This window comes from Colossoma macropomum, unplaced genomic scaffold (genome assembly GCF_904425465.1).
Source record: "Colossoma macropomum unplaced genomic scaffold, Colossoma_macropomum, whole genome shotgun sequence".
NCBI classification, from domain to species: Eukaryota; Metazoa; Chordata; class Actinopteri; order Characiformes; family Serrasalmidae; genus Colossoma; species Colossoma macropomum.
The window spans coordinates 34,594,948-34,621,927 of NW_023494787.1; the positions used below are offsets into that span (position 1 = coordinate 34,594,948).

The 26,980-nt window shown below is 37.5% G+C and overlaps 1 protein-coding gene across 3 annotated transcripts; it reads left to right on the forward strand.

Moving 5' to 3' along the window:
- The first annotated feature begins 1,014 nt into the window (after positions 1 to 1,014).
- On the forward strand, positions 1,015 to 20,203 carry daxx (death-domain associated protein). 3 transcript variants are annotated; one of them, XM_036567080.1, is made up of 11 exons: positions 1,015 to 1,194; positions 2,257 to 2,512; positions 8,315 to 8,677; positions 9,717 to 9,848; positions 10,344 to 10,460; positions 10,858 to 11,089; positions 11,399 to 11,568; positions 15,074 to 15,223; positions 16,166 to 16,680; positions 18,415 to 18,544; positions 19,755 to 20,203. In XM_036567080.1, exons 2-11 carry the CDS (start codon positions 2,291 to 2,293, stop codon positions 19,812 to 19,814), a joined length of 2,091 nt encoding a protein of 696 aa, XP_036422973.1. In that variant the 5' UTR covers positions 1,015 to 1,194; positions 2,257 to 2,290; the 3' UTR covers positions 19,815 to 20,203. The 3 variants fall into 3 exon arrangements, with proteins under 3 accessions (XP_036422973.1, XP_036422972.1, XP_036422974.1); XM_036567079.1 differs by having other exon boundaries at positions 1,190 to 1,277; positions 15,074 to 15,221; positions 16,167 to 16,680; positions 19,755 to 20,202; XM_036567081.1 differs by lacking the exon at positions 1,015 to 1,194 and adding an exon at positions 2,118 to 2,158.
- The last annotated feature ends 6,777 nt before the right edge of the window (positions 20,204 to 26,980 follow it).

Here is a 26,980-nt window from a genome sequence, read left to right on the forward strand (position 1 = left end):
TAAATTCTTGTCAGTATACAGTACATAAGAGTTGTTTTGGAGTCGTGAAACTCATTAAAACTTAATAGTTTTGTAGTTGGTGTGGAAATTATGCATTAGCTGTTTACCCTAGTCCTGTCAAATACCATCACAGCTTTCATCATAATTATAAATTAAAACTAAATCTGAAACTAAAAACTAAAATGAATAATGCACCAACTAAACTAAATCTGAAACAAAACTGAAATCAAAAACTAAAGAAATGCACAAAAACAAATTAAATAAAATCAATGAAAATTTCAGAACTATTAAGCCTCCTACCATGACATTTTCATCAATTAAACTATCACAGTAAAATATAATTGTCTAGCTAAATTACATACATGCAAAATCCAAATGAGATCATTTGTTAGGGAATTTGAGTAGTATCTTATTTGCTTTTAGTTTATTAGCTTATTAGTTTATCTGACAATAGAAAAGCTTTGACTATTTGCAAAACTCTTGTTTCATCAGAGTTAATTTATTTCTTATTTATGTATGTATGTATGTATGTATGTATGTATGTATTTTATTTCTTCATATTCTTGATTAATTACCCTCTGGCTTTTTTCTCTCTCTTGTTAACCCCCTGCCCCTTTTTCTTTCTCTTCCTCTTTCTTATTATTCTATTTGTATCCTTCCACCAAGTTCACATTCCCTGCTTTGATCAATTGTTTTGTCATTACAAATAACTGTGAAAAACGTAGAAGAAAAAAGCAAAATGCAGTTGTATTTTTTTAAAAAAAGTTTTTCTGTTCGCCCCAGATGGCGACAACGAGCACCAATTTACGGTGGGGAAACGGAGAAGAAAATGATCTAACCAATCATCTAAGAGATAACTGCAGTAGAACGAATCGAATATATCTTTCTTGAAGAGTGGAATGGGTTGCCATAACGGTGTTTTTCGTGCTGAATGTTCCGCTTATATAGTTGCAGGACTGAATGCCTGCTCTCCGCGTTTTAAAGCCATTAATAAATATATGTGAAACAGCCTAATAAAGGAGAAAATAACGATGATTGTCTAGTGTATGAGATTGGGCTTTCTTGTGTTTCCCGGTTTATATAAGTAACGTTAGTTTTATGTACACTTTTTGTTACGCTAAGGACGTTTTTCTCCAAAGACCTGGCAACCTTGGGTGTTATTAAATTCAGAATCTGGTTTCGCGAGTCGTTTGGGTAAGTTGACTTTTTGTTTTGCGTGGTTCTGTATAAACACACCATTGAGATCATGAATCTATGAAAATATACGTATGGAGTAGGTAAGGCAGACCACACGGCTTAAGTACACTATAAAATGTCTGCTTACGGTGAAGGTTAGTGATTAGTCATCCACTGTAGTTAGAACACTGCAGACCAGCTAGCTGGCAAGCTAGTAAGCTAGCTAGCTCACTGGAGAAGAAGTAGCCTACAACAAGGAAGCTAAGCGCGTTGACACTGTCGGTTGAATATTGTTTATTTTGTTTAAGCTAGCTAGGAAATGTAAATAGCACATGTGAATTAAGTTTATTTAAGCTAAATGTTGTGTACTCGAGTTGTGGTGATATCGTACTGATAAATGGCTAAACCCGACTGGTTTCCTTTTGTATTTTGTCGTTATAAAGGCACAGTAACCTACGGCTGTTAGCTGGCAAGTTACCCTTAGCTAGCTAACTAGGTATTCGTGTCACATCAGTTCCAAGGCGCACAAGCTGAATTTATGTGTTTTTGTTTTTTCCAGGTGAAAGGAGTCGGTAAAAGCCACAAAGTTGGCTCTTACAGTTAGTATGATAGCTAGTATGCGTGACTATCACCAGCTGCGAACTTGACCGATTAGTTCAGCAAACCAAAATAATAAACATTTTGGTAATTGACAGAGTATGTCGGTTGGGTTTAATATCATACTAAATTGACTGTTTGTTTATTTTCTATTAAGGTGCGCAGTAACTGTAAAGAACATTACCTTGGGTGTCACAAAATGCGTTCTAAGCAAACCTCAGTGTTTGAAGTAAGAAATTATCCCAGTTAACTTGTTATTTTTGTATAGGTCTTTTGTAATGAGTATTGTAATGAGTCATCTTTCCAGATAAGTAAAACTCTCTTGATGTTGCCAGACGAGGGTGTCAAGAGGTAGGAAAAGGAGCAGGCCAGATAAGACAAAGGGGTAGCTGACAGTAACACTGTATAAATAGTTTAGCATGACTATGGTTAAAGTAAAGGATTGTTTAATTTTAATCATGTTCTGATGACATTTTTGTTTAGACTACTCAGCAGATTTCCTCAGCTGCCCTCATTGATGCCAGGTGTCACAAAGATGATGGACAACATTGTGATCCTTGATGATGATGAAACCCAAGAACCTTCCTCGTCTACGTTACATCTTCAAACGACTTCTTGTGTGTCCAGTCCAGCTAAGGTCCAAGGGTCTAAGACAACCCACATAACACAGTCACCTTTTGGTACTGCTAAGAAGGCAGCCCATATCTTGAAAGTAGAGAATGAGAAGCTCTTTGAAGAGGTAGGTGTGTGTGCCTGACTGTGCATCTATGCGTGTGTGTAGAGAGCAGAGGTCTCTTAAAGAAAGGCCAGATTCACTTAAACGTGCCTTGTCAAGCGCTCTTAGGTAAGTCATCTCAGGCTTTAGCCTAGGTGTTCTTGTTTCTGTTTCAGTTTCCGATTAATCATAAGATATCTATATTTTCTACAGCTATCCAATATCGGTGCATTCAGTGTCATGTCACACTCTCAGCTCCTAGCTAGACCTCTAGTCTTATTAGTAGTTTATGCAGCAACATGGATGCAGTCATTGTTTTTTTTTTCCAAGTTTGTTCAGAATATTGAATTTTAAACCCATTGTGTAGAGTCAAATTAAATGTGAGAAACACACTTGGTGTGAACAGAACCGCTGATTTAACCTACTAGAACACATCAGTGTAATAGCACCAAATAACTATAAATACAACTGTCACAGCAATACAATAAAAAGTAGCCTGCACTTGCCCTTAAGCAGTATCTAGCTGTGTTTTGAGTTCTCTTAATTCTTGTCGCCTGATGGATCAGTGGTATGGGAGGAAAGGCATATAGAAGCTCTCTTGATCATGAGTGCGTCAAGCTCCTCAGTGTCATTTTGAATTGAATACCAGTGAGGTCAGTGCGTCGTGCACTGTAAGGCTGACAGGTCAATGCATCCTTGCTTGAAGCTGAAGTAAACTGCTCCCACCTCTTATAGGGCTGGGCGATTAAAACGATAAGTATTGAGATATAATTTTCCTCGATAGAACTATAAGAAATGTTTGATAAATTTTCGATATAATACACCATTCTCGCACTTCCACATTCTAGCGACTGACCGGGTGGCATTTTCTACTGCAAGGAAAGCGACACTTCTCTGCTGTCGCCAGGAGAGGGCGCACTACCGAGTTTCTCAACATGATTAGAGAGGGAGGGGGTGACGAGTAAAATCATTCGCCAAATATACTTTAGCAACGTCTAAAATGTGGAGTTATACAAGCAAGCAAGCAAGCCAAGTTTATTTATATTGAGCTTTTTACAACAGGTGTTGTCACGAAGCAGCTTTACAGAAAAATCAACATTACAGAAAAAAAATCTGGGTCCAAGCCCCCATGAGCAAGCCAGTGGCGACAGTGGCAAGGAAAAACTCCCTAAGAGCAGGAGGAAGAAACCTTGAGAGGAACCAAGACTCAGAAGGGGAACCCATCCTCCTCTGGTCGACACCGGATAGCAAACATTGTTAGTATAAAGTATTACAAAAAGGGGAAAACAGGTGAAGCAATGGTTAATTTTATCAGTTTTAGTTTATGCAGCAGCAGCATCGGGAGGGTCAGTTCATGAGGGTGAGGTTTGCACAGCGCTGTACAGTATGAAGCTCAATGGTGGTCAAGCCGGTCCAGAAGGCTGGCGAGCAGCGGGCACCCGATCAAGGCAGAAGAGGCAACAGCATCAGATGCACAGGATGGGCAGCTGTTCAACTCGGCAAAAAAGGAAAACACACAGAGAGTCAGTGCTGTAATGAGTGACTGATCACAGATTACAGTATTAACAGAGCAGCAGAGACTCCGTCAGGTCTAGATCTGACAGGGAAAACTAATTACCAAACTAATAAACTAATATCAAAGCTGGGGGGCTTTGTATGATGTAACTTTATTAATTCTTGGTACTAATAGTAAGCCAGCACCTTGTGATCTAAGTAGGCGTGATGGTTCATAGTAGGATAGAAGTTCACACAGGTACTGAGGGGTGAGTCCGTTTAGAGCTTTATAGGTCAGTAAGAGAATTTTATAATCAATGCGAAATTTAACTGGTAAACAGTGTAGGGTTGATAAAACTGGGCTGATATGGTCAAATTTTCTGGTTCTAGTAAGGACTCTGGCTGCAGCATTCTGGACTAACTGAAGCTTGTTAAGGCTTTTGCTGGAACATCCAGACAGCAGGGCATTACAGTAATCTAGCCTTGAGGTAATAAATGCATGGACTTACTTTTCTGCATCCTGTAGAGATAATACATTTCTTAATTTAGCAATATTGCAGAGATGCAGGAAGGCTGTTCTAGTAATATTAGTTATATGTGCGTCGAAGGACAGATCAGGATCTATCATGACACTAAGATTTTTTATACAGATGAAATTAATGCAACTGAGAAATTGTTAAGTTTAGTGTAAAATTAGACAGTTTGTTTCTAGCTGCTTTTGGACCAAGAAGCAGAACCTCTGTTTTATCCGAGTTAAGTAGGAGAAAGTTACTCGACATCCTGTCTTTTATGTCTTTTATACAGTCCTCAGTCTTGCTAAGTTTAATTTTATCATCCGGTTCGCTTGATATATATAACTGAGTGTCATCTGCATAACAGTGGATATTTGTGCCATGTTTACTGATAATGGTGCCCAGTGGTAGCATATATATTGTGAATAATATAGGTCCTAAAACAGCCTTGTGGAACACCATACTTTACTTTTACAAGGACAGGTGATTCACCATTTATATTAACAAACTGATAGCAATCAGTGAGGTAAGACCTGAACCAGGAAAGAGCTGTTCCTGTTACTCCTACAAGGTTTTCTAGTCTATCTAGTAATATAGAGTGGTCTATCTTGGCAAATGCTGCACTAAGATTGAGGAGGACTAGCAAAGACACATTTCCTTGGTCAGAGAATAATAAAAGATTGTTTACAATTTTTACTAGTGCTGTCTCTGTACTACGATGTGGCCTAAAACCAGACTGAAATTTTTCATGTATATGATTCGTATACCAATAGGAACTTAATTGTTTTGCTACAACTTTTTCCAAGATTTCCTTAGATATAAAGGGGAGATTCGTGATAGGTCTATAATTTGATAACTTGCAGGGATCAAGGTTAGCTTTCTTAATCAGCGGTCTAATTACTGCTAGTTTAAGAGTTTTTGGGATGTATCCAAGGCTAAGAGAGGAGTTTATTATTGACAGAATAGGCTTGGTTATTTCTGAGTAAACCTGTAGGAATCGGATCTAGCATGCAAGTAGAAGATTTTGTGGAAGAAACAGTTTTAACTAGATCATTTTCTTGAAGTAAGGTAAATGATTCCAGCCTCTCTGCAGTAATTATAATATTCTCAAGATTTAGACTGGCATTATAAGGCAGCAGGTTTGTAGAGTTTAATTGTGTATTCTGAATTTTCTGTCTAATTTTTTAAAATTTATCACTAAAGAAATTCATAAAATCATTGCTGCTATAGGCTAATGGCATCTGGGGTTCAGTAACTGTTTTGTTCTTCCTTATTTTAGAAATTGTGCTAAATAGTAATTTAGGATTATTCTTATTGTTTTCTATGAAAGAGGAGAGATAGGTTGAGCTTGCTGTAGCAAGTGCTCTTCTATAGTCTATAAGGCCCTCCTTCCAGGTGGACTGGAACACTTCTAGTTTAGTCAGGCGCCATTTTCACTCTAGTTGTCTGACAGTCTGATCATTATACCAAGGTGCGAGTTTTTTCTGCCTTACTATTTTACTTTTTAATGGAGCCACACTATCTCGCGTAGATCGAAAAGTATCCTCCAAGAACTTGGTCATAATATCTAAATTATACATACAGGGAGTTATACATTCCCTGCTTGAGTTGAGCGATCGGCGATCTGTTCTCCTGTGACCAAGTGTGAGTGACAAGATAAGTGGCGTAACTGGCTTAAAGTGAACTAACCTCTGTCCTAACATCCTAACCAGCTTAAGCAGCGTTAAATCACGTCTGCTTCACACACGTACAGCCCTCAGACAGTCATATTTAAGTATTAGTGCATTCCTAAGCAACAAAAGTGAAAGGAAAAAAGTGAGTTTGTGCAAGATAAAGCCCTCATTTAAACGAAAGTAAACTGAGGAAGTTGTGAGGCATTGAAGAGCGGGAGAATGCTATCTTTCCAGGCTAGTTGTTTTTAGCAGCTGGCTAACTTGAAGCAGCGCAGGGTCACTCGCACAACACGACAAATTGATGATACTGCAGATCAGACAAGACACAAAAGCAGCGCTTTCAGTTTAAACGTACCTAAAAGGAGGACTCTGTTTGTCAGGTGTTAGATATATTGCGGTTCACCCCACAAACTACTGTAGAGGAATCCAGACGTCTGCTAGCTGGTGTCTGAATACTGTGATATACTCTGACATGGATGTGGTAGAAGTGATTGCAGTAAGGTGGTGTGATCCATCATTGTACTTAACTAATGTTTGCTGTTCGTACTAAGCTGACATTGTAGAGAAACTAAACAGTTTAGCACCGTTGTTGGCCACTTGTTTAGCATTTGTAACGGCATAGCCTAGCACTCGTCACCAGACAGCTAAAAATAATCTGTTCTCTTTCTTAAATTATGACTATTACAAAAATTGCGGCCATGCTTTTCCAGCTGGTAAAACAGCCAAACAGATACTTTCTCCCACTATCCCAAGACAGATTTGTTAAATGTTCCACTGTCTGGTGAGTGTCTGTCTGTCATGTTCTGACCATAAATGGTTTAAAACAGCGATTAACCACCCAGGAGCAAAAATCAGCCTTCAAACATGAAAGAAATAATGATCTGACATTTATCACGATATGTATCGATATCGAACAATATAAATGTTGTTTATCATGATAACATTTTTGGCCATATCACCCAGCTTTAACCTCTTGTAGTTAAATGCCCCTCTCTGCAGCGTGAAGATGGCCTCTTGACTGTAGGCTTGAGCAGGTGCAGCAAGTGTCAGGAATGCCACTAGACTGACTTTACTGTCAGAGGCTATATTACACAAACATCTTAATTCTGAAATCTTATCTGTTTATTCACTATGACAACTTCAGATATGACTGAATTTAGGACAGTAGCTATTGCAGAACAACAGTTCTTAAATTCATTGTTTTATCCTAACAACAGATAAAAAAACAGTATTACAGAAACATCATAACTAGACAAAATTTCCTAAATACTCTCCTAACTCTAGGACAACCACAATGGTGTCCTACTTTCTCTTTTAACTGTTTGTTTCTGTTTTTAGGCAACTGTTATAGGTAGCATAGTTCACTACTAGCATAATGATGTAACTTTTGTTCAAAACGGTGCTTTCAATTGTGAGATTTTTTTTCTTTCTAACTTTAATTAAAAAAATATATATATATTTTAAAAATCCCAGACACACCAGACTCATTCTCCACCATCCCCGCTTACTATCTTCATGTGTTAAGGTAATGAAAATTGATCAGATAAAATATCACAGTGATGGTGGTGAATAATGAGGAGAAATATGCCCCATCAGGGGCAGCAGTCATCCAGAAAAGCTTTAGATTGTCCATTGCCCCACCCAGCACCTCCATCAATTACTAATCATTCCTCTCAAGACCTCTCTCCGCCTCTTCCTTCTCCTCTGAACTATGTGTCTCCTCAATACTGGTGTTATGCCCATTGTCTTCTGTTGTTGTCCATGAAAGTCTGCTCTTGGCCAAATTTAGGTTGCTGAAGCAGCAATATGACTGCCATTGGCTGTACTACTGTGCTTGGTAATAGCCATGAGGAGCTGCACCTGATATTAAAAAGAAGCCAGGAAGACCAAATACAGACAGAATAACAGGACAGAGAGAGATGCACTTGCTGTATTAAATGCATTTCTTGAAATTCTTTTCAACCAAATGGTAGTTTGATGAGACACAGACCATTATCAAGAAAGTTTATACTTGGGACTTACAGCTACTGCAATATGTTAGTGATGGTTAACTGTTTGGTTATTAATGATTCTTTTTTGGTGCAGCAAGTGAAATCTGCACCCTCAGCATCACTCACTGGTTCTCTATTTGTCTGATCCTCATCTAGTTTGTGGCACACTGCACAGTGCACACCCAAGACCATCCAGAGGTCGTGACATTCTTGCAGACAAAGTACTCAAAGGCCTCCCCTGACTTCCTGATGTCAGTGGAGTTCCGGAATGCTCTGGGTCGTTGCCTAACACGAGCCCAGGCCAACACCGCCAAAACCTTTGTTTACATTAATGAGCTCTGCACCCTTCTCAAGCAGCACTCGGCCAAGAGGAGGGCCCTCATCCAGCCTCCCAATCTCAAAAAGGAGAGTGAAGACAAAGGGGAGAAAGGGAACATAGAGGAAAAGGACCCGTCTAAATCAATTGAGCCAGAAGAGTTGGGGGAGGAGAAGAAAACTAAAAGAGCTTCGAGGAGACAGGTATAAATAGGCTTATATTTTTATCTGATTAAAGAATTACTTTTTTCCTGAAATAATTTATGGATGCAGCCATAAATAATAAATAGGGTCTATAAGAAGTTTCCACACCTGGTTACTTTGATGTTAAGTGGAAAGGATCGCTGCCTTACTTTCCCCTGTCAGTATACTCTATGAAAAATTATGTCTGAGGCAAATGTGTGTGACTAGTCCATACCCAACTACAGATCGGCAGAATTGTTGATTATGAAAACTAAAGAAGCCACTCTACACAGTTATTCAATGCCAAATCAAAGGTATTCAATACATCGGAACCAGATCTTGAAGCCACTGTAAAAGTATAAACAGGGAGATACATGTTTCTTTGTAATGGAAATGACTTAATCTTCTCAGGAAAAACCTACTTTTATCCACATTGACTATTGAAATGCATTTCTCACAGGACTTACACCTACAACAAATAAACCAAAACTTGCAAAATGCAGCAGTTGGAATACTAACATATACTAGAAAACAAGATCATTAGACCAGTTTTAGCTCTCCACTGGCTGCTTGTTTCTTTTATAATTAAATGTAAAATTTTACGACTAGTTTTTAAATGTCTTTGGTAGAGCACCTTTATACATCTCTGAATAAACTATGTTCCAAATTATGTCATAAGATTATCTAATGTACGAAATTTAAAGAGTGGTGAAGAAGCCTTTTGTTTTTGTGCAACATCTTGAACACATTACCAGTAAACATTTGTCAGACTCCTTCTATAATTGATGTTTAAAAAAACTGCCAAAATTTATGCCTTCACTTTAGCATTTAACTATTTTCAAAATTTGTATGTTGCTTTTACATTTTAATTGTTATGCTCATTTGTGTTTTTCATATATTTTTTTCCCATGGTTTCTTTCATTTAATACATTTTAATATAACATGATTATACAAACCACATATAAGGTGCTATATAAATAAAGTTATAATTATTATGTATTAACATAACATCTCTCTCGCTTTCTCGCTGTCTCACTCACATATTGATTCTCACACTCAGATAGCGTACCTGGAGAACCTGCTAAAGGTTTATAATGATGAGATCAAACGGCTACAGGAGAAGGACTTGAGTTTGGAGGATCTGGAGACGGAGGACTGCAGTTACATCCAGGAGCACAAGCTCAAACGTAAAGTTAGTGTTCTGTTAATCTTCACTTATATAATATCACTTACTTAACAGCAGAAGTTTATGGCTACATCTTTTTTCACCATTATTGCTGTCTGTTTGTGATTGCTTGAATGTAATTCAATTTAAAAATCAACATCCTAAAACATCATTGGTATACCCTGCCAAAATTCATATTAAGCTAAATAGCTTTAGCTTGAAATGGCAAAGAAATTATATAAATTGAACTAGAGCTGAAAACAATCAATGCATGTTTTTTGAGCTAATGGCAACACGGATGAGCAAATTAGAAGGCCACAGCGTATGGTGAGAGGGTTACCACAAATTATTTTTAGTAGAAAACCTGTGTGTTTGTGGTGGAAATTTTCTGAATATATGCAGCATCATATGGAATAACTATCTGTTGCAGCAAGGAAACAGAGGTAAAAAACTGGTGATGACTGTAATCCCCAGTGTTGTGACTGAACCTAGGCCTATTTTTTGTCTGATTTTTGTTTCTAGATGATGAAGATCTATGATAAACTGTGTGAGCTGAAGGGCTGCACCACATTGACTGGCAGAGTAATAGAGCAGAGAATTCCCTACAGTGGCACACGCTACCCTGAGATCAACAAGAAGGTATTACTTTATTTGCTCCAATTTAGAGTAGTGCGCTAGAACAGTTACACTAGCTCATTAATGTGTAAACTGGTGTGTACAACTTGGAGACCAACCTGCATGGTTTTGTTTTTTTTTTTCCTGCACCTTAGTTTTTAGGTTTTTCTTGAAAAGAATCAGTTGTGTTAGAGCAGGAAAAATATGCAGTTCAAATGGGCTTCCAGGATTGCAGTTTAGAAACACTGATGCAGAAGACGAATGACTGGATATTTTTTATTCTGTAATAGCTTAGCAACTGTTGAATTTGAGGAAACGTTTTGTTACATCTGTTTTCCATTTGTGTTATAATTCTTTTGGTTTTTTTTTCTTCTCTCTTTCTTCCCTGTCCTTTCTTTTTTTTTTCCAACCCTTTGCTCAGATCGAGCGATTCATAAACAAGCCAGAAACCCAGCAGAATCCTCCAGACTACACTGATATCCTACAAGTGGTGAAACATGCTAATGAACGTTACAATCTCTTGCTCAGCCGAAAGCAGCAGATGCAGATTGCACAGGAGGCGTTCCGCGAGACGGGGAACAGGCTGCAAGAGAGGCGGCACCTGGACATGGTCTACAACTTCGGCTCTCACCTAACAGACCTCTATAAGCCCAGTAATTTACCTTGGCACAGGAATTCACACCTCTATAAATGGTTATCATCAGTGTCTGTTGAGATAGAACAATTCTAGTAAACACTTTAAAGACACAAGAAAGAAACAAATGTAATACATGGTAATAGAATCCTATAAATATCCTGTCGACCATACATGTACCTAATAGACTGCTATACCAGTTGTAAGTTCTAGTACTGCTCCTGATGTACTCAAAGTTGCAGCAGGTCTGCTACTTTTCATACATTGTGGCCACCTCCTTTGGCATCTTCTCAGGCAGTGCTGAAGTCTTTGTCTCTTATTTCCCTAGCCTCAGACCCTGCCCTGTCTAACCCAGTGTTGGCTCAGAACCTGCGCTCCAACAGAGAGGTAGCTCTCACGAGGTTGGAGGAGGTCATCAATAAATATGCCTATAAACAAGATGATACAGAAGAAGAGGAGAGGCAGAAACGTCAGGAGAAAGAGAGACAGAAGAAAGAGGTGAGAGTTAAACAGGAGGGTTTAAGGCTGTAAACGGAACTTGAGAAGTGAGGATGTCTGTAGAATTTTTCTTTTTCTTTTTTGTCTTAACGTTTGTTTGACCCAAGCCTGATTTGACCTGACTGCTTATGCCTAGTTCTGATGTCGTTTCTGGCTCAGGTTAGGGTCAGATGTTATATTCTTAATTCTCACGTCCCTCGCATTTTCAACAGATTTTACCCTGTATTTTGGCCACTATATTTTTTTTCTCCCTGCTTTCATTACCTTGAAACATTTTGTGGAGTCAGCACTATGCAGATGAATTAAACATTTAATCAGTTCGGGAGAGTGCAGTGTTCAAAACCAGGATTTCAGTGTTGGAGTGTTCAAAACCAGAATTTATACTTAATTTTGGACATAGTTTATCATATTATTAGGGTTTAAGCCTGCAGTGCTTAGAACCTTATTGGAATCCTTAGGATTTTTCTTCTTCTTAAGATTTTTCTTATTAGGGTTCAAGCGCACAGTGTGTAGAACTACTCTGGCGCACAACATGAGCCCATTTGGCCTAAAGGGGGTGCTATTGCACAGCATAACGTGGTTTTTAGAGACAAAATTAATTTTTTTCCTGATTCCTTGGGTCAAGACAAACTACTTTTGCCAACTAATCCTAGGGTTTTGCTTACTCCCCGTGGAACTGGTGTCAAAAAATTCACAAGAGCCTAAAACTTCAATAATTATTAAAAAAAAAAAAAGGCATTTATAAAGAATGTGGCTGCCATATGCTGATGAACCCTTTTGGAATAATTCATAATTATTTGAAAAATCCATTACTTGATAATCCTTTGTCCAAAAATTTGAAACTTGAGGGGCTGTAACTCCCAAATAACTGTTTCTAAGCATCCGTACATCCGATCCAGCTGAAATTTTGCAGGTAACATTCATAAGACAGACTATTAGTGAATATTTAAGGTCAAACTGATGCATTGATTTTTCAGCCAATCAGCTTTCAGCAGGCATTTTGACAAGCTTACCATTGACCAGTCATCATGAAACTTGAATGGTGTTTCCAAGTAGGCACTTTCTAACAATAAAGTTTCACAAGATTTGGCCATTGGGGATGCTATAAAATCAAACAATTATTATGTATTACATGTACATATTTCTATTTATAGTCACATAATTGGTTTCGTATAATGTAGTGCAGTTACAAACGTGTTAAAACAAGCGTAGTTTTTTTGCAGTTGTTAACTCTTTGAGAACCACACTTTTCAAACTAGTCTCTGGGTTTTAATCCAAACCTTTTTGATCTAGAAATACTCTGTGGCCTCTATAGGTAAATAATTATTTTTTAAAAAATAACTTTTTTTTTCTCATTGTGATCTTGCTCTTTCAGTTAATCTCTGCGGCCATGGCACTGTAAGCTTAAATTGTTAAAATTTATCAGTCATCAGACTGGTAATCTCAAAATTGTCATCAGATCATCTCAAAATTGTCATCAGATCATCTCAAAATTGTAGACCATTATATACATTGAGACTGATGAGGTTTGCAAAATTTGGTCCAGACTGGCCTTTAGGGGGTGCTTTAGCACTCATAAACCATTAAAATCATGAAAATTGCTATTACAAAGTTTACAGATAAACAATTGGTGCCATGTGATTCAGTTCACTGACCTGAATAGCTTTGTAATTGCATGTTATGTCATAAATTGGACTCCTTGTCTGGTATTTTGACTTATTCATTCAATGACTATAGCTTATTATACAAAGGTCAAAAGGTCAATCTGAACAAAACTCAGTGAACAGCTGTGTTGAAGGTCCCTGATCAATTTCGTAACATATGGAGACATTTTGACCAATTCTGACTAACTTTTGCTTAGCTCCTGTATGCCAAAAGGGCCCCTTATGGGTACGTTGGGCATCATTATGGCATGCATATCAGAGGGTTAAACATGGACAAACAAACCACTTTGCAGACTATGATAGAAATTTCACCATCATTCATATATTTTTGATATCTACATTGACATCTTTTGCATGTTGTTCAAATCTAAATCAGTACATATGAACGTAAAAGACCACTGCTCGTTGTTTATGCCAAATGAAGCCCTTTTCATAAGCTCTGACATTCTTTTCTCTCTACCTATAAATAAGGACCAAACTGCATTAGGCCTTGTTAGGACTAATTGGCTTAAACTGCATAAGGGCTTACTGTGCTGATGAGTGCTTGGACCTGCTATTTGCAGTTTGCGACTATATTTAGGGTTCAAACATGCAGTGTTTTAGAATCCTATTGGAATTGTCAAGATTTTTCAGGTGCACAACATGAGCCCAATCGGCCTAAGGCGGGTGCTATTGCGCACCACCACGTTTGGCCCTGTAACTTCCAAAACACATTTTCCTGGTTACTTGGGTCAAGCCAAACTAATTTGCAGTTTGAACCTTTTTGCTTCACCTACTTAGATTTTTCAGACATTTGCATAATATGTGAAACCTCCTTTTGCGAACTAGTCCTAGAGTTTCACTCAATCCACATGTAACAGGTATCAAAAAATTCAAAAGTTGACTATTTTATGAGCAATATGGCTGCCTTATTCCAATGAACCCTTCTGGAATAATTCAGAATTATTTAATATTAAATGTTAAAATTGGAGAATGCTTTATCCAAAAAATTGAAACTTCAGAGTTTTATTCCCTGGCAGATTATGAGGTAGCGTATCAATTCTAGTGCACGTACATTGTTAAAGGTGCTGTAAATGCTAAAAAACTGCTTCTCATCATCCGTACATCTAATCAAGCTAACATTTTGCAAGCAGCATTTGTAAGAAAAAGTGAATTTCTTATGATAATTTTAAATTAATGGCCACCATCAGCCAGTTAGCTTTTAGCAGATATTTAAAAGGCTTAACATTGACCAATCATCATGACACTTCAAAGGTGTGTCTATAAAGGCATTTTCTAACAACCAGGGAAGATTCAAAAGAGTTGGCCGCTAGAGGTGCTATTCTGGAAAATCAAGTATATTTTAGTGTGCGTGGTGCTCAAACACACTAAAATCATTAATACAATGTTACTATTCTTATTTATTATTCTTTCTAAAGGCCACCATCATTTTTACAGGGTTTTTTTGGGGTTTTATTTTGGGTTTTTTTGGGGTTTTATTTTGTTTTTTTGTTTTTTTACTTATTAACAATCTAATGACTGCTTTTATCATCATTATGCAGGAACATAACTTAATCTGGTTTTATTTGACACTTCGGGTAATGAGCCAAGTCAACTTAGTGCTATGGGTCAGGTCGAGCTCAAACAGAAAATTATGAGACTTTATTTGGCTTTGGGCCAGAATTTTAGGCTGATTAAAGGTATATAAGGCGTATATGACTTGGCTGAGTACAGACTTACTGGCCTAATTATTGTTGACAGAAAAATATGTAGTTGCTGAACAGTCAACATCTTTTGCTACTTTTCTTATTAAAACTTACAGTAGAACTTAATTACTTTTGCCTCCTTTAAAACATGGCCAGCATAATGTCACAAAAGCACAAGAGAATGAGAAGGAAGAAGATGAGCAAGAAGAAGAGGAAGAGCAGGAGGAGGAAGAGGAAGATGAAGATTCTTCAGACCCTGATATTGAGGAAGAGATCCAGGCCAGTGAGGCACAAGTGGGGCCAGGTGAGAAATAGATATGGAGGAAGGGGAAAAAAAGATAAATTTCTATTTTTATTGTGAGGTATGCTTAGTGTCATAATCTTGACAGAATTAACTTACATAGCGAGACACTGACACTGTTACAGTTTCATCATGCAGATAGCTGCGATAGCTGCTCACCTCTAATTAGCAACACTTCTACTGTTCTTTATTGTTTCACTTTGAAGCAAAACATGGTTAAACACAGAGTACTTTCTACATATTAAGTATTCTGCTTACAGTACCGAACATTTTCAGGGTTCTTGCATGCCCTGGAAAACCTAGAAAATTAGAATCTTGCTTTGCAGTAATGCAAAATACCTGTAAATTGAGAAAATTATTAAAAAGTTAACTAAAGTGTGTGCTTTGACACACTGCCTGAAGTAATGAAAATGTTGTATGGAATCTTCTCTTTTTTAAAAATATGTATTTTACAGCCCCTTTTAATTTATCATAGCAGTATAAACGTTAAAAAAATTCCCCAAATCTTACATGGTATATCCTTAAAAGTAGGGGTGGTCATGATATGCATCACAATGTTTAGTTTTTCTGAGGTTTGAGGATTTGGAACAACCATTTATTTGTGATGTATTAAAAAAAAACTACTGTCAAAAACAATGCATTGAATGATTTTTAATAGGACTTCACTGATATGGGAATTCTGAGCAGGTGAAAAAAATAGAGAAAAAAATAATTAAATATCCGTTTAAAATGGTCAAATCTAATCATCTGTCTGGTGCTGACTTTTTTTAAGCAGATGTCTCTTCTGATGTCATCATGTATCCCTAATTTTTATTTAGGGCTTTACATATTGTGTTGCACTAATCCAATTAAACTTGCCTAATTATGCTCACAACAAATTTCATTTCCCACCACTACTTAAATCTGCATAATAAATGTTTTGTAATTTATTTTTGTGACACATTTCAGATGATGATGATGATGATGATGACAACAACGAGGAGGTGCAGTCAAACAACTGTGATGATGAACAGCCTAGCAATGATGGGTCATCACCATCAGTTAGACTGTCTTGCCAGGGTGAAGATGAAGTAGAATGTGGTGATGAGGTCTTACAACCTGTCAGTGAGGCACATGGGAGTATTACCACCAAAAAAACACCTGACAGCAAGCGTGCTGTTGAAAGTCCGTCTTCTTCAGAGAGCCCCAGCCAATCAGCAGTGGTGAAACCTCTGGCTTATGAGAACAAATCTGCTTCCCACAGTCATCTGGTAGCTGTGTCTGAAAGCATCAGTGACACAGAGATTGTGTCAACAAATGTGGACTCACTGCCCACCCTGACAATAGTGTCAGCTAGTTGCACTCCTTTGCCACCCAGCCCTGATGTAACTGACACAACATCTAACAGCAAAAAGAGAAAACGTGAATCGAAGACAAAACTCATGCCTGTACAAAATGGCAACATCAGACGAAACAGTGTGAGGTGAAGTTGATAAACACTTGTGAAACTGTCTTAAGTATACTTTCATTTCAAAACATGAGCTGTGAGTGGAAAGAAATAACAATGCTGTGAAAAAGTATTTGCCCCTTCCCAGTTTCTTCTATTTTTTATATATTTGTCACACTTCAGTGTTTCAGATCAACAAACTAATTTTAATATTAGACAAAGATAACGCAAGTAAACATAAAGTGCTGCTGATGATTAGTAAATGATTATTTCATTTACTGAAGGAAATGCTGTTCAGCACTTTCTGGTCCTATGTGAAAAGTAACTGTCCTCTAAGCTACTAATTCAACCACTTAACCATTTCATTTGACTACTGGGTTCAATTTCATCAGCCACACCCAGGCATGATTACTCTCAGACCTGCTGAATCTAAACATCACTTAAATAGAACCTGTCAGGCCATGTGAAGCAGGCTAAAAGATCTCAGAGAGCAGCACATGATGCCATATTCTAAAGAGATACAAATACAGATGTGAAACAAGATCATTTAAATCTACTAGTCTGGAAAGGTTTACAAAGCCATTGCTAAGGCTCTGGGACTCAAGCAAACCACTGTGAGAGCCATTATCCACAAATGGAGAAAACTTGGAGCAGTGATGAACCTTCCTAGGAGTGGCTGGCCTACCAAAATGTCACCAAGAGCACACTGATGACTCATCCAGGAGGTCACAAAAGAACCCATCTAAAGAACTGCAGGCGTCACTTGCTTCGGATAATGTCAGTGTACATGTTTCCACAATAAGAAAGACACTGGGCAAAAATGGCATCTATGGGAGAGCTGCAAGGTGTGAACCACTGCTGACCAAAAGGAACACAAAGGCTTGTCTCGCATTTGCCAAAAAAACATCTAGATAACCCCCCGAAGACTTTTGGGATAATATTCTGTGGACTGATGAGTCAAAGGTGGAACTTTTTGGAAGACGTGTCCCGTTATATCTGGTGTAAAACTAATACTGCATTCCACCAGGAACATCATACCAACAGCCAAACATGGTGGTGTTAGTGTGTTGGTTTGGGGCTACTTTTGCAGGACCTGGATGTCTTGTCATAATTAATGGAACTATGAATCCTGCTCTCTATCAGAAAATCTTGAAGGAGAAAGTCTGCCCGTCAGTTCATGGTTTAAAGCTCAAGCGCAGTTGGGTTATGAAGCAGGATAATGATCCAAAGCACACAAACAAGTCCACCTCTGAATCGCTCAAAAGAAACAAAATTAAGGTTTTGGAGTGGCCAAAATTCCTCCACAGTGATGTAATAGACTCATTGCAAATTATGGCAAATGTTTTACTGTAGTTGTAACTGCCAAGGATGGCAGAACCAGTTATTAGGTTTAGGGGGCGATTACCTTTTGAATAAACAGTAAAAAGCTGCATTTTGTGCTTACTCGTTCTTTTTTTATATTGTATTAAAATTAGTTTGATGGTTTGAAACATTGATATGTGACAAATTAGCAAAAACAGAAGAAATTGCGTGAGAGGCTTATACTTTTTCACAGAACTGTAAGCAAATGAGTTCGCTGTAACCGTTACGTCCTAACTATAAAAGAAAAACCAACAATGTGGTAACAATCCAGCTAAATTTTTTTTTGTATTTTTGAGTTCTCATTTACAATGTCAGAATTTTTAATGTTCAATAATCATTAATTTTCTGATTCTGTTAAATGACTCCAACCTTCTCGGTTCTTACTGTGCATTTTTTCATTCTGTTTAGTGAAGTCGATATTCCACTGGATATGGGAGTAACTTGCAGCCCTGTGCGAGCAGACTCCACACGCGCTGACACACCAACTCAGGACATGGTCAGCAGTTCTCACTCCACACCTCCCCCTAAAAGGAACAAGGTAAGTATGTAATAGACTTAGAACTATAGTGTATTGCTTTTCTTTCTATTTTTGCTAGCTGTGTAGTCTTTGGCTTGCTACATGTGTAAACATGGCAAATTGAACATTTATAGTTCTAAAATATTAATTATTTTAAAGTATTTTAGTGCTTTGTCTTTTTTTTTTCCATGTTTTAAAAGTATATGGTGTTATATTGCAATGATTTCTGGGCAAGTTCTGCTGCTGAAGTCAACCTTTATGCTGATTTGGTACCTTGCCTCTCCAAGGGTTCATCTAACAAACTTCACTTGGAATGGCCCTTAAGATGACATTGGGAAAATGGCGAGGGCCAATTTGACAAGAGCATATACATAAACTGTCTGAGCATGGACCTTTGCCGTTGTTCACCTGTTGGTGTTTTTTTTTATACACTAAAAATGTTGGTTAGAAGTGCATTCCATTTGCCCAGTGTTTGCCCTAAATGTTTGTGGGCACAGTGCTGCACTACTACTCAGTTTCAAATGTTTCTTAATGTTCTTAAAACTCAGAGCTGACCTTAAATTGTGAAGTCATACATCATACATTTAGCAGGTGTAATAAAAAATTGAACTGGCCATTCAGAAGAGGAGCATTTGCTGATTTGCTAAGGTCTAGATGAAGCCTAAAATCCTGTAAAGTGAGTTTATCAATACCACTGGGACATGGACATTTAAATGTCATTTTAGGGTTGAATGAGTTCGAAGGAGATAAGTGATTGCATTTTCAATCAAATCTCCACCAACTTAACCTCTTAGCATCATTTAACCTGTGCCAGTGTATGTATTGTAACCGGTATCCCAAATCATAATTGAGGAACGTTTATAAGCTGCCAGATGAGTTCTGAAATAGACAATTACACACAAAACTGTCTGCTATTCAGTAAAGGGAAAACATTGTCATCAAAAGTCTGGTATAAGCAGACACTTAAGATCCAGTATTTGCTGTGAGAGAAGGAGAATCCCTACTTGTACCAAGTCTAAACTTTGGTATGATTTTAAAACATTGATAAGAGTCTCAAAACTGAGAACATTTGAAATCTGAAGTTTAAATGAAGGTTATCTTTAGAACAACTTTGATTTGTGTTATACAGATGAAGTTGCTTTTTGTTTTGTGTTTTAGCACAGGCACAAACAATGCTTACTCAGGAAGTAAGTCAAAGTTTAATGCATTTATTGACTGATTCAATCTACAGGTGAATGTGGCGACACAGTGTGATCCAGAAGAGGTAATCGTTCTCTCCGATTCCGACTGACCTGTCTTCACTGCTGCATTATAGGGCAGTGAGCATTCATCCGCATACCTCTTCCTTGTTCTGGCTGTGCTAGTGCCTGCCAGTGTGAACTCCTATTGGAGCAGAGAAACAAAGCTTAATGGGAAAGCACTTCTGCATTGAGCTTAACCTTTGCCACCATTCTACCATTCCAGTATCTTTTTATACTGTAAAACATTGCACTGCCCAGATGGAACAGCAGCATAAAATCAGGGTCTTCTAAGTGTTTTTAGTAATGTTTTAATTGTAAAGGACTATTGGATTTGGATATTCATTTTTGAAAGCTTGAGTGACCAGGTGAAATTTTAGTTTTAGAAACTGTGTAATAGGACAAAATTGGAGGCAAGGCCTATATTTTGATGGTTCTTTTACAAACTTAATAAAATGATATTTTGTAACTCTGACTGGTATTTTCTTTCTATTAAATTGTAAAGCGATGCAAAAATAACAGAAACTGTAACAGTTTAAGTTGCATGGCTGGCTTCATTATTGATGACCAAAAGAATAGTTTTAGAAAATCTATGTAGTACTTTTTTATGTCTTGGGAAGAATCATTGATTAAAAAAAGGAGTTATGTCATGGAAAAAAAAAATATTTTTTTCTGTGTCAGCACTGATAGTGCTACGTGGTTGGTGAGTAGTGGCACAACATCAGGTAAGTCATTGAGTGTTTAAATCGGATTTTGTCAGTAATCCAGTCAATGTGTTTACATGCACTTGTGTAAAAGATAATGCTCTGGGAAAACTCTGGGTTCTAGACCTTACTCTGATAGATGAAATCAGAGTGTGCTATTTAGGTGACCATTTGAATAATTAGATAACTGCAGAAAGCTGATTATGATCAGAGGTACACATAACTGCGGAAATTCAGATTTTGTCAGTAATCTGGTCAACGCGTTAACATGCACTTGGGTAATCAGATAATAGGAAAACTCCGGATCTACATAAGTCAGGTGGTAATTGCAACCAACCAGTAAATTTATAGAATAAGACGTGACGTACAAGGAGTGTAGGAATGTGAGCCTCCATGATCAAGCCAACGGCAACAGTAGCGAGGAAAAACTCCCGAAGAGCATGAGGAAGAAACCTTGAGAGGAACCAAGACTCGAAAGGGAAACCCACCCTCCTCTGGTCTGCCAACTCTTGACGCATTGGCCGTGAGATTCACGCATTTAAGTCTGATTTCACGCATTTTATGTCTCTCCTCAAAACGACCTAACAATAAACCTGAACACTCATAAAACTTAATAGAAACACTCCGGACAGGCAGCGCTGGTTTACTTTAATGCCAGTGAAGCATTCCCTACGTGTTTTGGATCAATGTCAGAGACACTCGCTAAACCTTCTCTAACCACACTGCAAACAGATGAGAACTGAAGACTTGGTCAATAAACTAAACATGATCAATAAAGTTTTAAACAAAATGACAAGCAAGAGCAGCGTTTATGACTACACACAGAAGCACAGTTTACACTGCATAATGCAGAATCAAGTGCTACCAGGTGAAGAATGTGACTGATACCAGAAACTTTCTGGAAACATTCTCTGCAACTGGACTGTATTCTGTCCTCATGAGAGCTGGCTGACCAGGAGAGATAACAATAAATTACTGATGCTTAACAAAATCAGAACTTACCAGCTTTCAGTCTATGCTCCTCTTAAGGCTTGCCATCAAGTCAAGCCAAGTCAAAGCTTATTTACATAGCGCTTTTTACAACAGACGTTGTCTTAAAGCAGCATTACAGAAAAAAATAAATCTGGGTCTGAGCCCCCATGATCAAGCCAATGGCAACAGTAGCAAGGAAAAACTCCCGAAGAGCAAGAGGAAGAAACCTTGAGAGGAACCAAGACTCAAAAGGGAAACCCATCCTCCTCTGGTCGACCATCAGTATAAGATACAGAAAAGCAGGAGAAGAAATATCTATGATTAAAAATTCAGCAGTATCATCAGGAGGGTCTATGGCATGCAGGTGAGGTGTTCTACAAAAGTAAGCTCCATGGTGGTCAAACTGGTCCAGAGCGTGGGCACCTGAACAGCAGCAACATCAGACTGCACAGGATAGGCAGTTTTTCAGCCTGGCAAAGAAACACACAGACAGTTAATTCTGTTAAGATTGATTACAGTACACAATGTTAGCAGAGTGCAGCAGAGACTCCAGCAGGTCTAGCTATTATAGTCTAACTAAAAGGGAGAGCCAGAAGGTAACAGACATGAGGGCTCCCTGAGATGTCAGCGCCCCTCTGCTCCACTGTCAACAAACTTGAGTGAACATGTGAGAGCAGTGGGACGACAGCACCCTGTTTACCATGGTACTCTATGTTTATGAATCCCTCAGATCTGCACCCCTCAGCTAACATGAAAAACGAATTACCAAAAGTTCAACTAAACAAGCAGGTTTTTAGCCTAGACTGAGGCTGTGTCTGAGTCCCGAGCACTGACTGGAAGATTATTCCAAAGCTTTGGGGCTTTGTATGAAAAGGCTCTACCCCCCTGATGAAACTTTATCAATTCTAAGTACTAATAGTAAGCCAGCACCTTGTAATCTCAATAGCTGTGATGGTTCATAATAAGAGATTATTATGCATTATAAGTTCACTCAAATGCTGAGGAGTGACACCAAGGTGTTTTACAGATGTACCTGATGCAACTAAGAAACTAATAAGTTTAAGCGTTAAATTTGACAGTTAAATTTGAAAGTTTGTTTCTAGCAGCTTTTGAACCAAGAAGAAGAACCTGTTTTGTCTGTTTTGAGTTGTGCAGGAGGAAGTTACTCAACATCTAGTCTTTGATGTATTTTCCAGAGTCTTTAAATTTATCATATGGTTTGGTTGATATATATAATTGTGTGTCATCAGCGTAGCAGTGGAAACAGAGCCTTGCAGAACACCATACTGTACTTTTGTAAGAGCAGATGATTCACCATTTATATTTACAAACTGGTAGTGATCAGTCAGGTAAGCCCTGAACTAGGAAAAAGCTATTCCTGTTACTCCTACAAGGTTTTCTAGACTATCTAGTAAGATAGAGTGCTCAAGCAGATCAAGCAGAACCAGCAAAGATCCTTGGTCAGAGGATAATAAGAGATTGTTTACAATTTCTTACTAGTGCTGTCTCTGTACTATGATGGGGCCTAAATCCAGACTGTAATTTTTCCATGTATATGTGTCCTATCCTAATAGGAACTTGTTTTGCCACAGCCTTTTCCAAATGTTTTGATATAAAGGGAAGATTAGAGACAGGTCTATAATTTGATAACTTGCAGGGATCAAGATTAGGTTTCTTAATCAGAGGTCTGATTACTGCTAGTTCAAGGATTTTTGGTATATAGCCAAGGCTAAGAGAGGAGTTTATTATTGACAGAAGAGGCTTGGTTATTTCTGGCTAAATTTATTTGAGTGGACTTGTAGGAATTGGGCAGCAGGTTTGTTGAGGTTGACTGAGCGTTTTGAATTTTTGCCTGATTGTTTTAATTTTAGTATTGAAGAAATTCATAAAATCCTTGCTGGGGGTTCAGTAGCCATTTGGTTCTTAGTCAATTTAGTGATAAATAATAATCTAGGATTATACTTATTATTTTCAATAATAAGAATAATCAGTGACAGAACATTATTTTATGAGTAATTTATGCAAAAATTATATTTGTATATGTTACATTGACCTTAAAAGTAATGGTTTTATTTTGAATGGATATATGTAGTGTTGATGTGGAACATTTGAGATTTGAGCATGTAAAGATCTGATGCTCGTACAACTTTTTAGTAATATTTGAGTTTTAGTGGCTGAAAAATTCAAAATGTCTGCATTCCTTAAAAAATCAAATGTTGCAGATCCAAACGGCTCTCATGAAATAATGCAGAAAGTGAGTTAAAAAGTTTTTGTGTTAAACATTTATATCTAATGGCATTCATAATTGGTAGCAAAACATGCATCTAGAACCTACAATAGCATAAAGAGAATAAAGGATCACTATTGTGCAAATAGTAAAAATAAAATAAAAACAAAATAAATAAATAATATAAATAAATAAAATAATAACCTTAACCTTTAAAATGGCCAGGGCGTGCCAGTGGGCCTAAAGTTTTATTACACACTTCTGTAATTTAAGAAAAACTCAACCAGTTTGCGCTAAAGTCCCTGTAGTTACTGAATAATAAGCCTTAGTATGCAATAAGCCTGAGACTAATGAAGCCTGAGGTTAATGAAGACCTAGATGTGGTTTGAGCAGGTTGAAGTTGTTTTGGTAATGTATTTTTACAGAAATTACATTTTTCTTTTTTTTTTTTGGTGTTTTATGTTAGAACAACATTATGTTCAGTCCAACCCTTTTTAGGGTAACATTTCTGACCTTTAGCTGTGGGGGACTCATGCAGGGTGAAGACGCTCAAACACAACCCCCTACATTAATATTTATATTTAGTCATTTGATTAAAGCTTGTATCCAGATAGGCTAAGAAAACATACAAATGCTTCTACATAAAACCTGCATTTAACAAAAGTAATTTTGAAAACTGACAAAGATTTAAAAACCTACATAAAACGTACCCTCCAATAAATTAAACTGTTTCTATTAACATGAAGCCAGTTCTTTTTAAAGATCTATATTATTATTGCTGTATTATTGTTGTAAATAACAACCAGTTATTTCAGTTCAGTCCAGTCATTCTGTCAGCAGTTAAACCTAATATTTAACATGTGATTTAGAACTTGTAATAAACATGTGATTTAGAACTTTAAATTTTATAAGGAAAAAAAATTATTTGCAGCACAGCTTTGAAATTTGAATTTGGTAATTGTATGAATTACGCAGGTTTAGGTGTAGACCAGTTATTCTACAACCCCATTTCCAAAAAAGTTGGGATGCTGTGCAAAATGTAAATAAAAACAAAATACAATGATATGCAAATCATTTAAACCCTATATTTAATTGAAAATAGTACAAAGACAACATATCAAATGTTGAAACAGAGAAATTTTATTGTTTTTTGGAAAATGTATGCCCATTTTGAATTTGATACCAACAACGCATTCCAAAAAAGTTGGGACGGGGCAACAAAAGGCTGGTAAAGTTATGTAATACTAAAAACAAACACCTAGTGGTTAATTGACAACAGGTCAGTAATGTAATTGAGTATAAAAAGAGCATCCCAGAGAGGCGGAGTCTTTTGGAAGTAAAGATGAAGCAGGAGTTCACCATTCAGTGACAGACTGCACAAGCAAATAGTGCAACAATTCAAAAATAAGGTTTCTTAATGTAAAATAGCAAAGAACTTTTGCTTTTCATCCTCTACAGTACATAATGTCATTAAAAGATTCAGAGAATCTGGAGAAATCTCTGTATGCAAAGGAAAAGGTCAAAAACCAATATTTGCTGGCAATGGTCTTTGGGCCTTCAGGTGGCACTGCATTAAAAACAGATACAATTCTCTAGTGGAAATCACTGCATGGGCTCAGGAACACTTCTGAAAACAACTATCTGTGAAAACATTTGTCACTGCATCCACAATAGCAAGTTAAAGCTCTAAAATGCTAAGAATATATAAACAGGATCCAAAAACACCACTGTCTTCTCTGGGCCTGAGCTCATTTAAAATGGACTATGGGGAAGTGGAGAAGTGTCCTGTGGTCCGATGAATCAAAGTTTGAAATTCTTTCTAGAAATCACGGACACTGTGTCATATGGGCTAAAGACCACTCAGCAAGTTCTTAGTTCACAGTTCAAAAGCCAGTATTCATGATGGTAGAGTGCATTAGTGCGCATGGCATGGGTGACGTGTACATCTGTGAAGGCACCATTAATGCTAAACAATAGATATATGTTTTGGCAACATATGCTGCCATCCAGACAACGTCTTTTTCATTGAAGGCCTTGCTTATTTCAGCAAGACAATGCCAAACCACATTCTGAATGTATTACAACAGCATGGCTCCATATTAAAAGAGTCTGGGTGCTAAACTGGCCTGCCTGCAGTCCGGACCTGTCACCTACTGAGAACAATAACCAAACGCTTCCAAACACTTACAGAGTGTTGTTAAAAGACGAGGTGATGAAACACAGTGGTAAACATGTCCCCATCCCAACTTTTTTGGGACGTGTTGTTGGGATCAAATTCAAAATGGGCAAATATTTTTCAAAACACAATAAAATTTCTCAGTTTCAACATTTGATATGTTTGCATATCAAAGCATTTTGTTTTTATTTACATTTTGCACAGCGTCCAAACTTTTTTGTAAATGGGGTTGTACTTTTACTTTAAATATATTTATCCCAATACACTATGGGAAAAAAATGTCCAAAATACTAAGGAAAAAAAAAGTTGGCATCCATTACTCTGCCCAGAGGAAAGATTTTCTTTCTTAAGACTGTCTCAAAGAAATAAAGCAATAAATCCCCCTTAGGAGAACAGAAGAGATTAACATCAGCATTTCACTACAAGACGTTCTGGTGATGAAGGAGAAAAACATGAACTCTCCTTTTGCACTGACAGATGACCATGAGATCTTACGCTAAGTATTATTCTGTTGAGACTGGGGTGAGATGAGTCAGGCACAAAAGACTTGAGCCACATGTGTGACAACATTTTGATCAAAGTGAGAAAATCTGGGTTTTATTTCTCAGGAGCCAAATTTCAAAAACAGGAGAAAATGGCTGAAGTCTCACTCTGATGTCAACCTGGACTTAACCATGTCTAGGAGAAATACCTGAGATCAAGAGGAGATCTCATTTAGAATATTTCTTACCTTTAGGTGGTCTTATTTTACCAGTTTAGTAAAATCTTTGTGCCCCAGTATAGGAACTAAAGGAAATATGATTTTTGGCATTAGTAGTCTGTCTCTATATTACATGATATTAAGAAGCTATTCCTCCTACTTTTATAGATTAGAGGCAGTTCTCACTGCAAAGAGTATTACGGTTCTTTTGTGGAGACATAATATCTAGTGTCTGTTAATTGGGCCCAAGAGCTTACAGCTGTGATTCTTCAGCTTTGAAACCAGGCTCCCTTGTACTAACAAATACATAATATGTCCAAACGTTTGTAGACTCATGCTCATCCAACTCATGCTCATCCAACATAAAATCAAGGGTATTAATGGGGAGTTTACACCCCCTTTACTCTTTTGTTGAGGCTTTGCACTAGATTTCGGAACAT

Coding starts and splice junctions, on each gene's coding strand:
- daxx (XM_036567079.1), top strand. CDS start 1,255: ATGAAAATATACGTATGGAGTAG. Junction 1,278..2,256: donor AAAATATACGTATGGAGTAG/GTAAGGCAGACC, acceptor ATTTTTGTTTAG/ACTACTCAGCAGATTTCCTC. Junction 18,545..19,754: donor CTCCCCCTAAAAGGAACAAG/GTAAGTATGTAA, acceptor TTCAATCTACAG/GTGAATGTGGCGACACAGTG.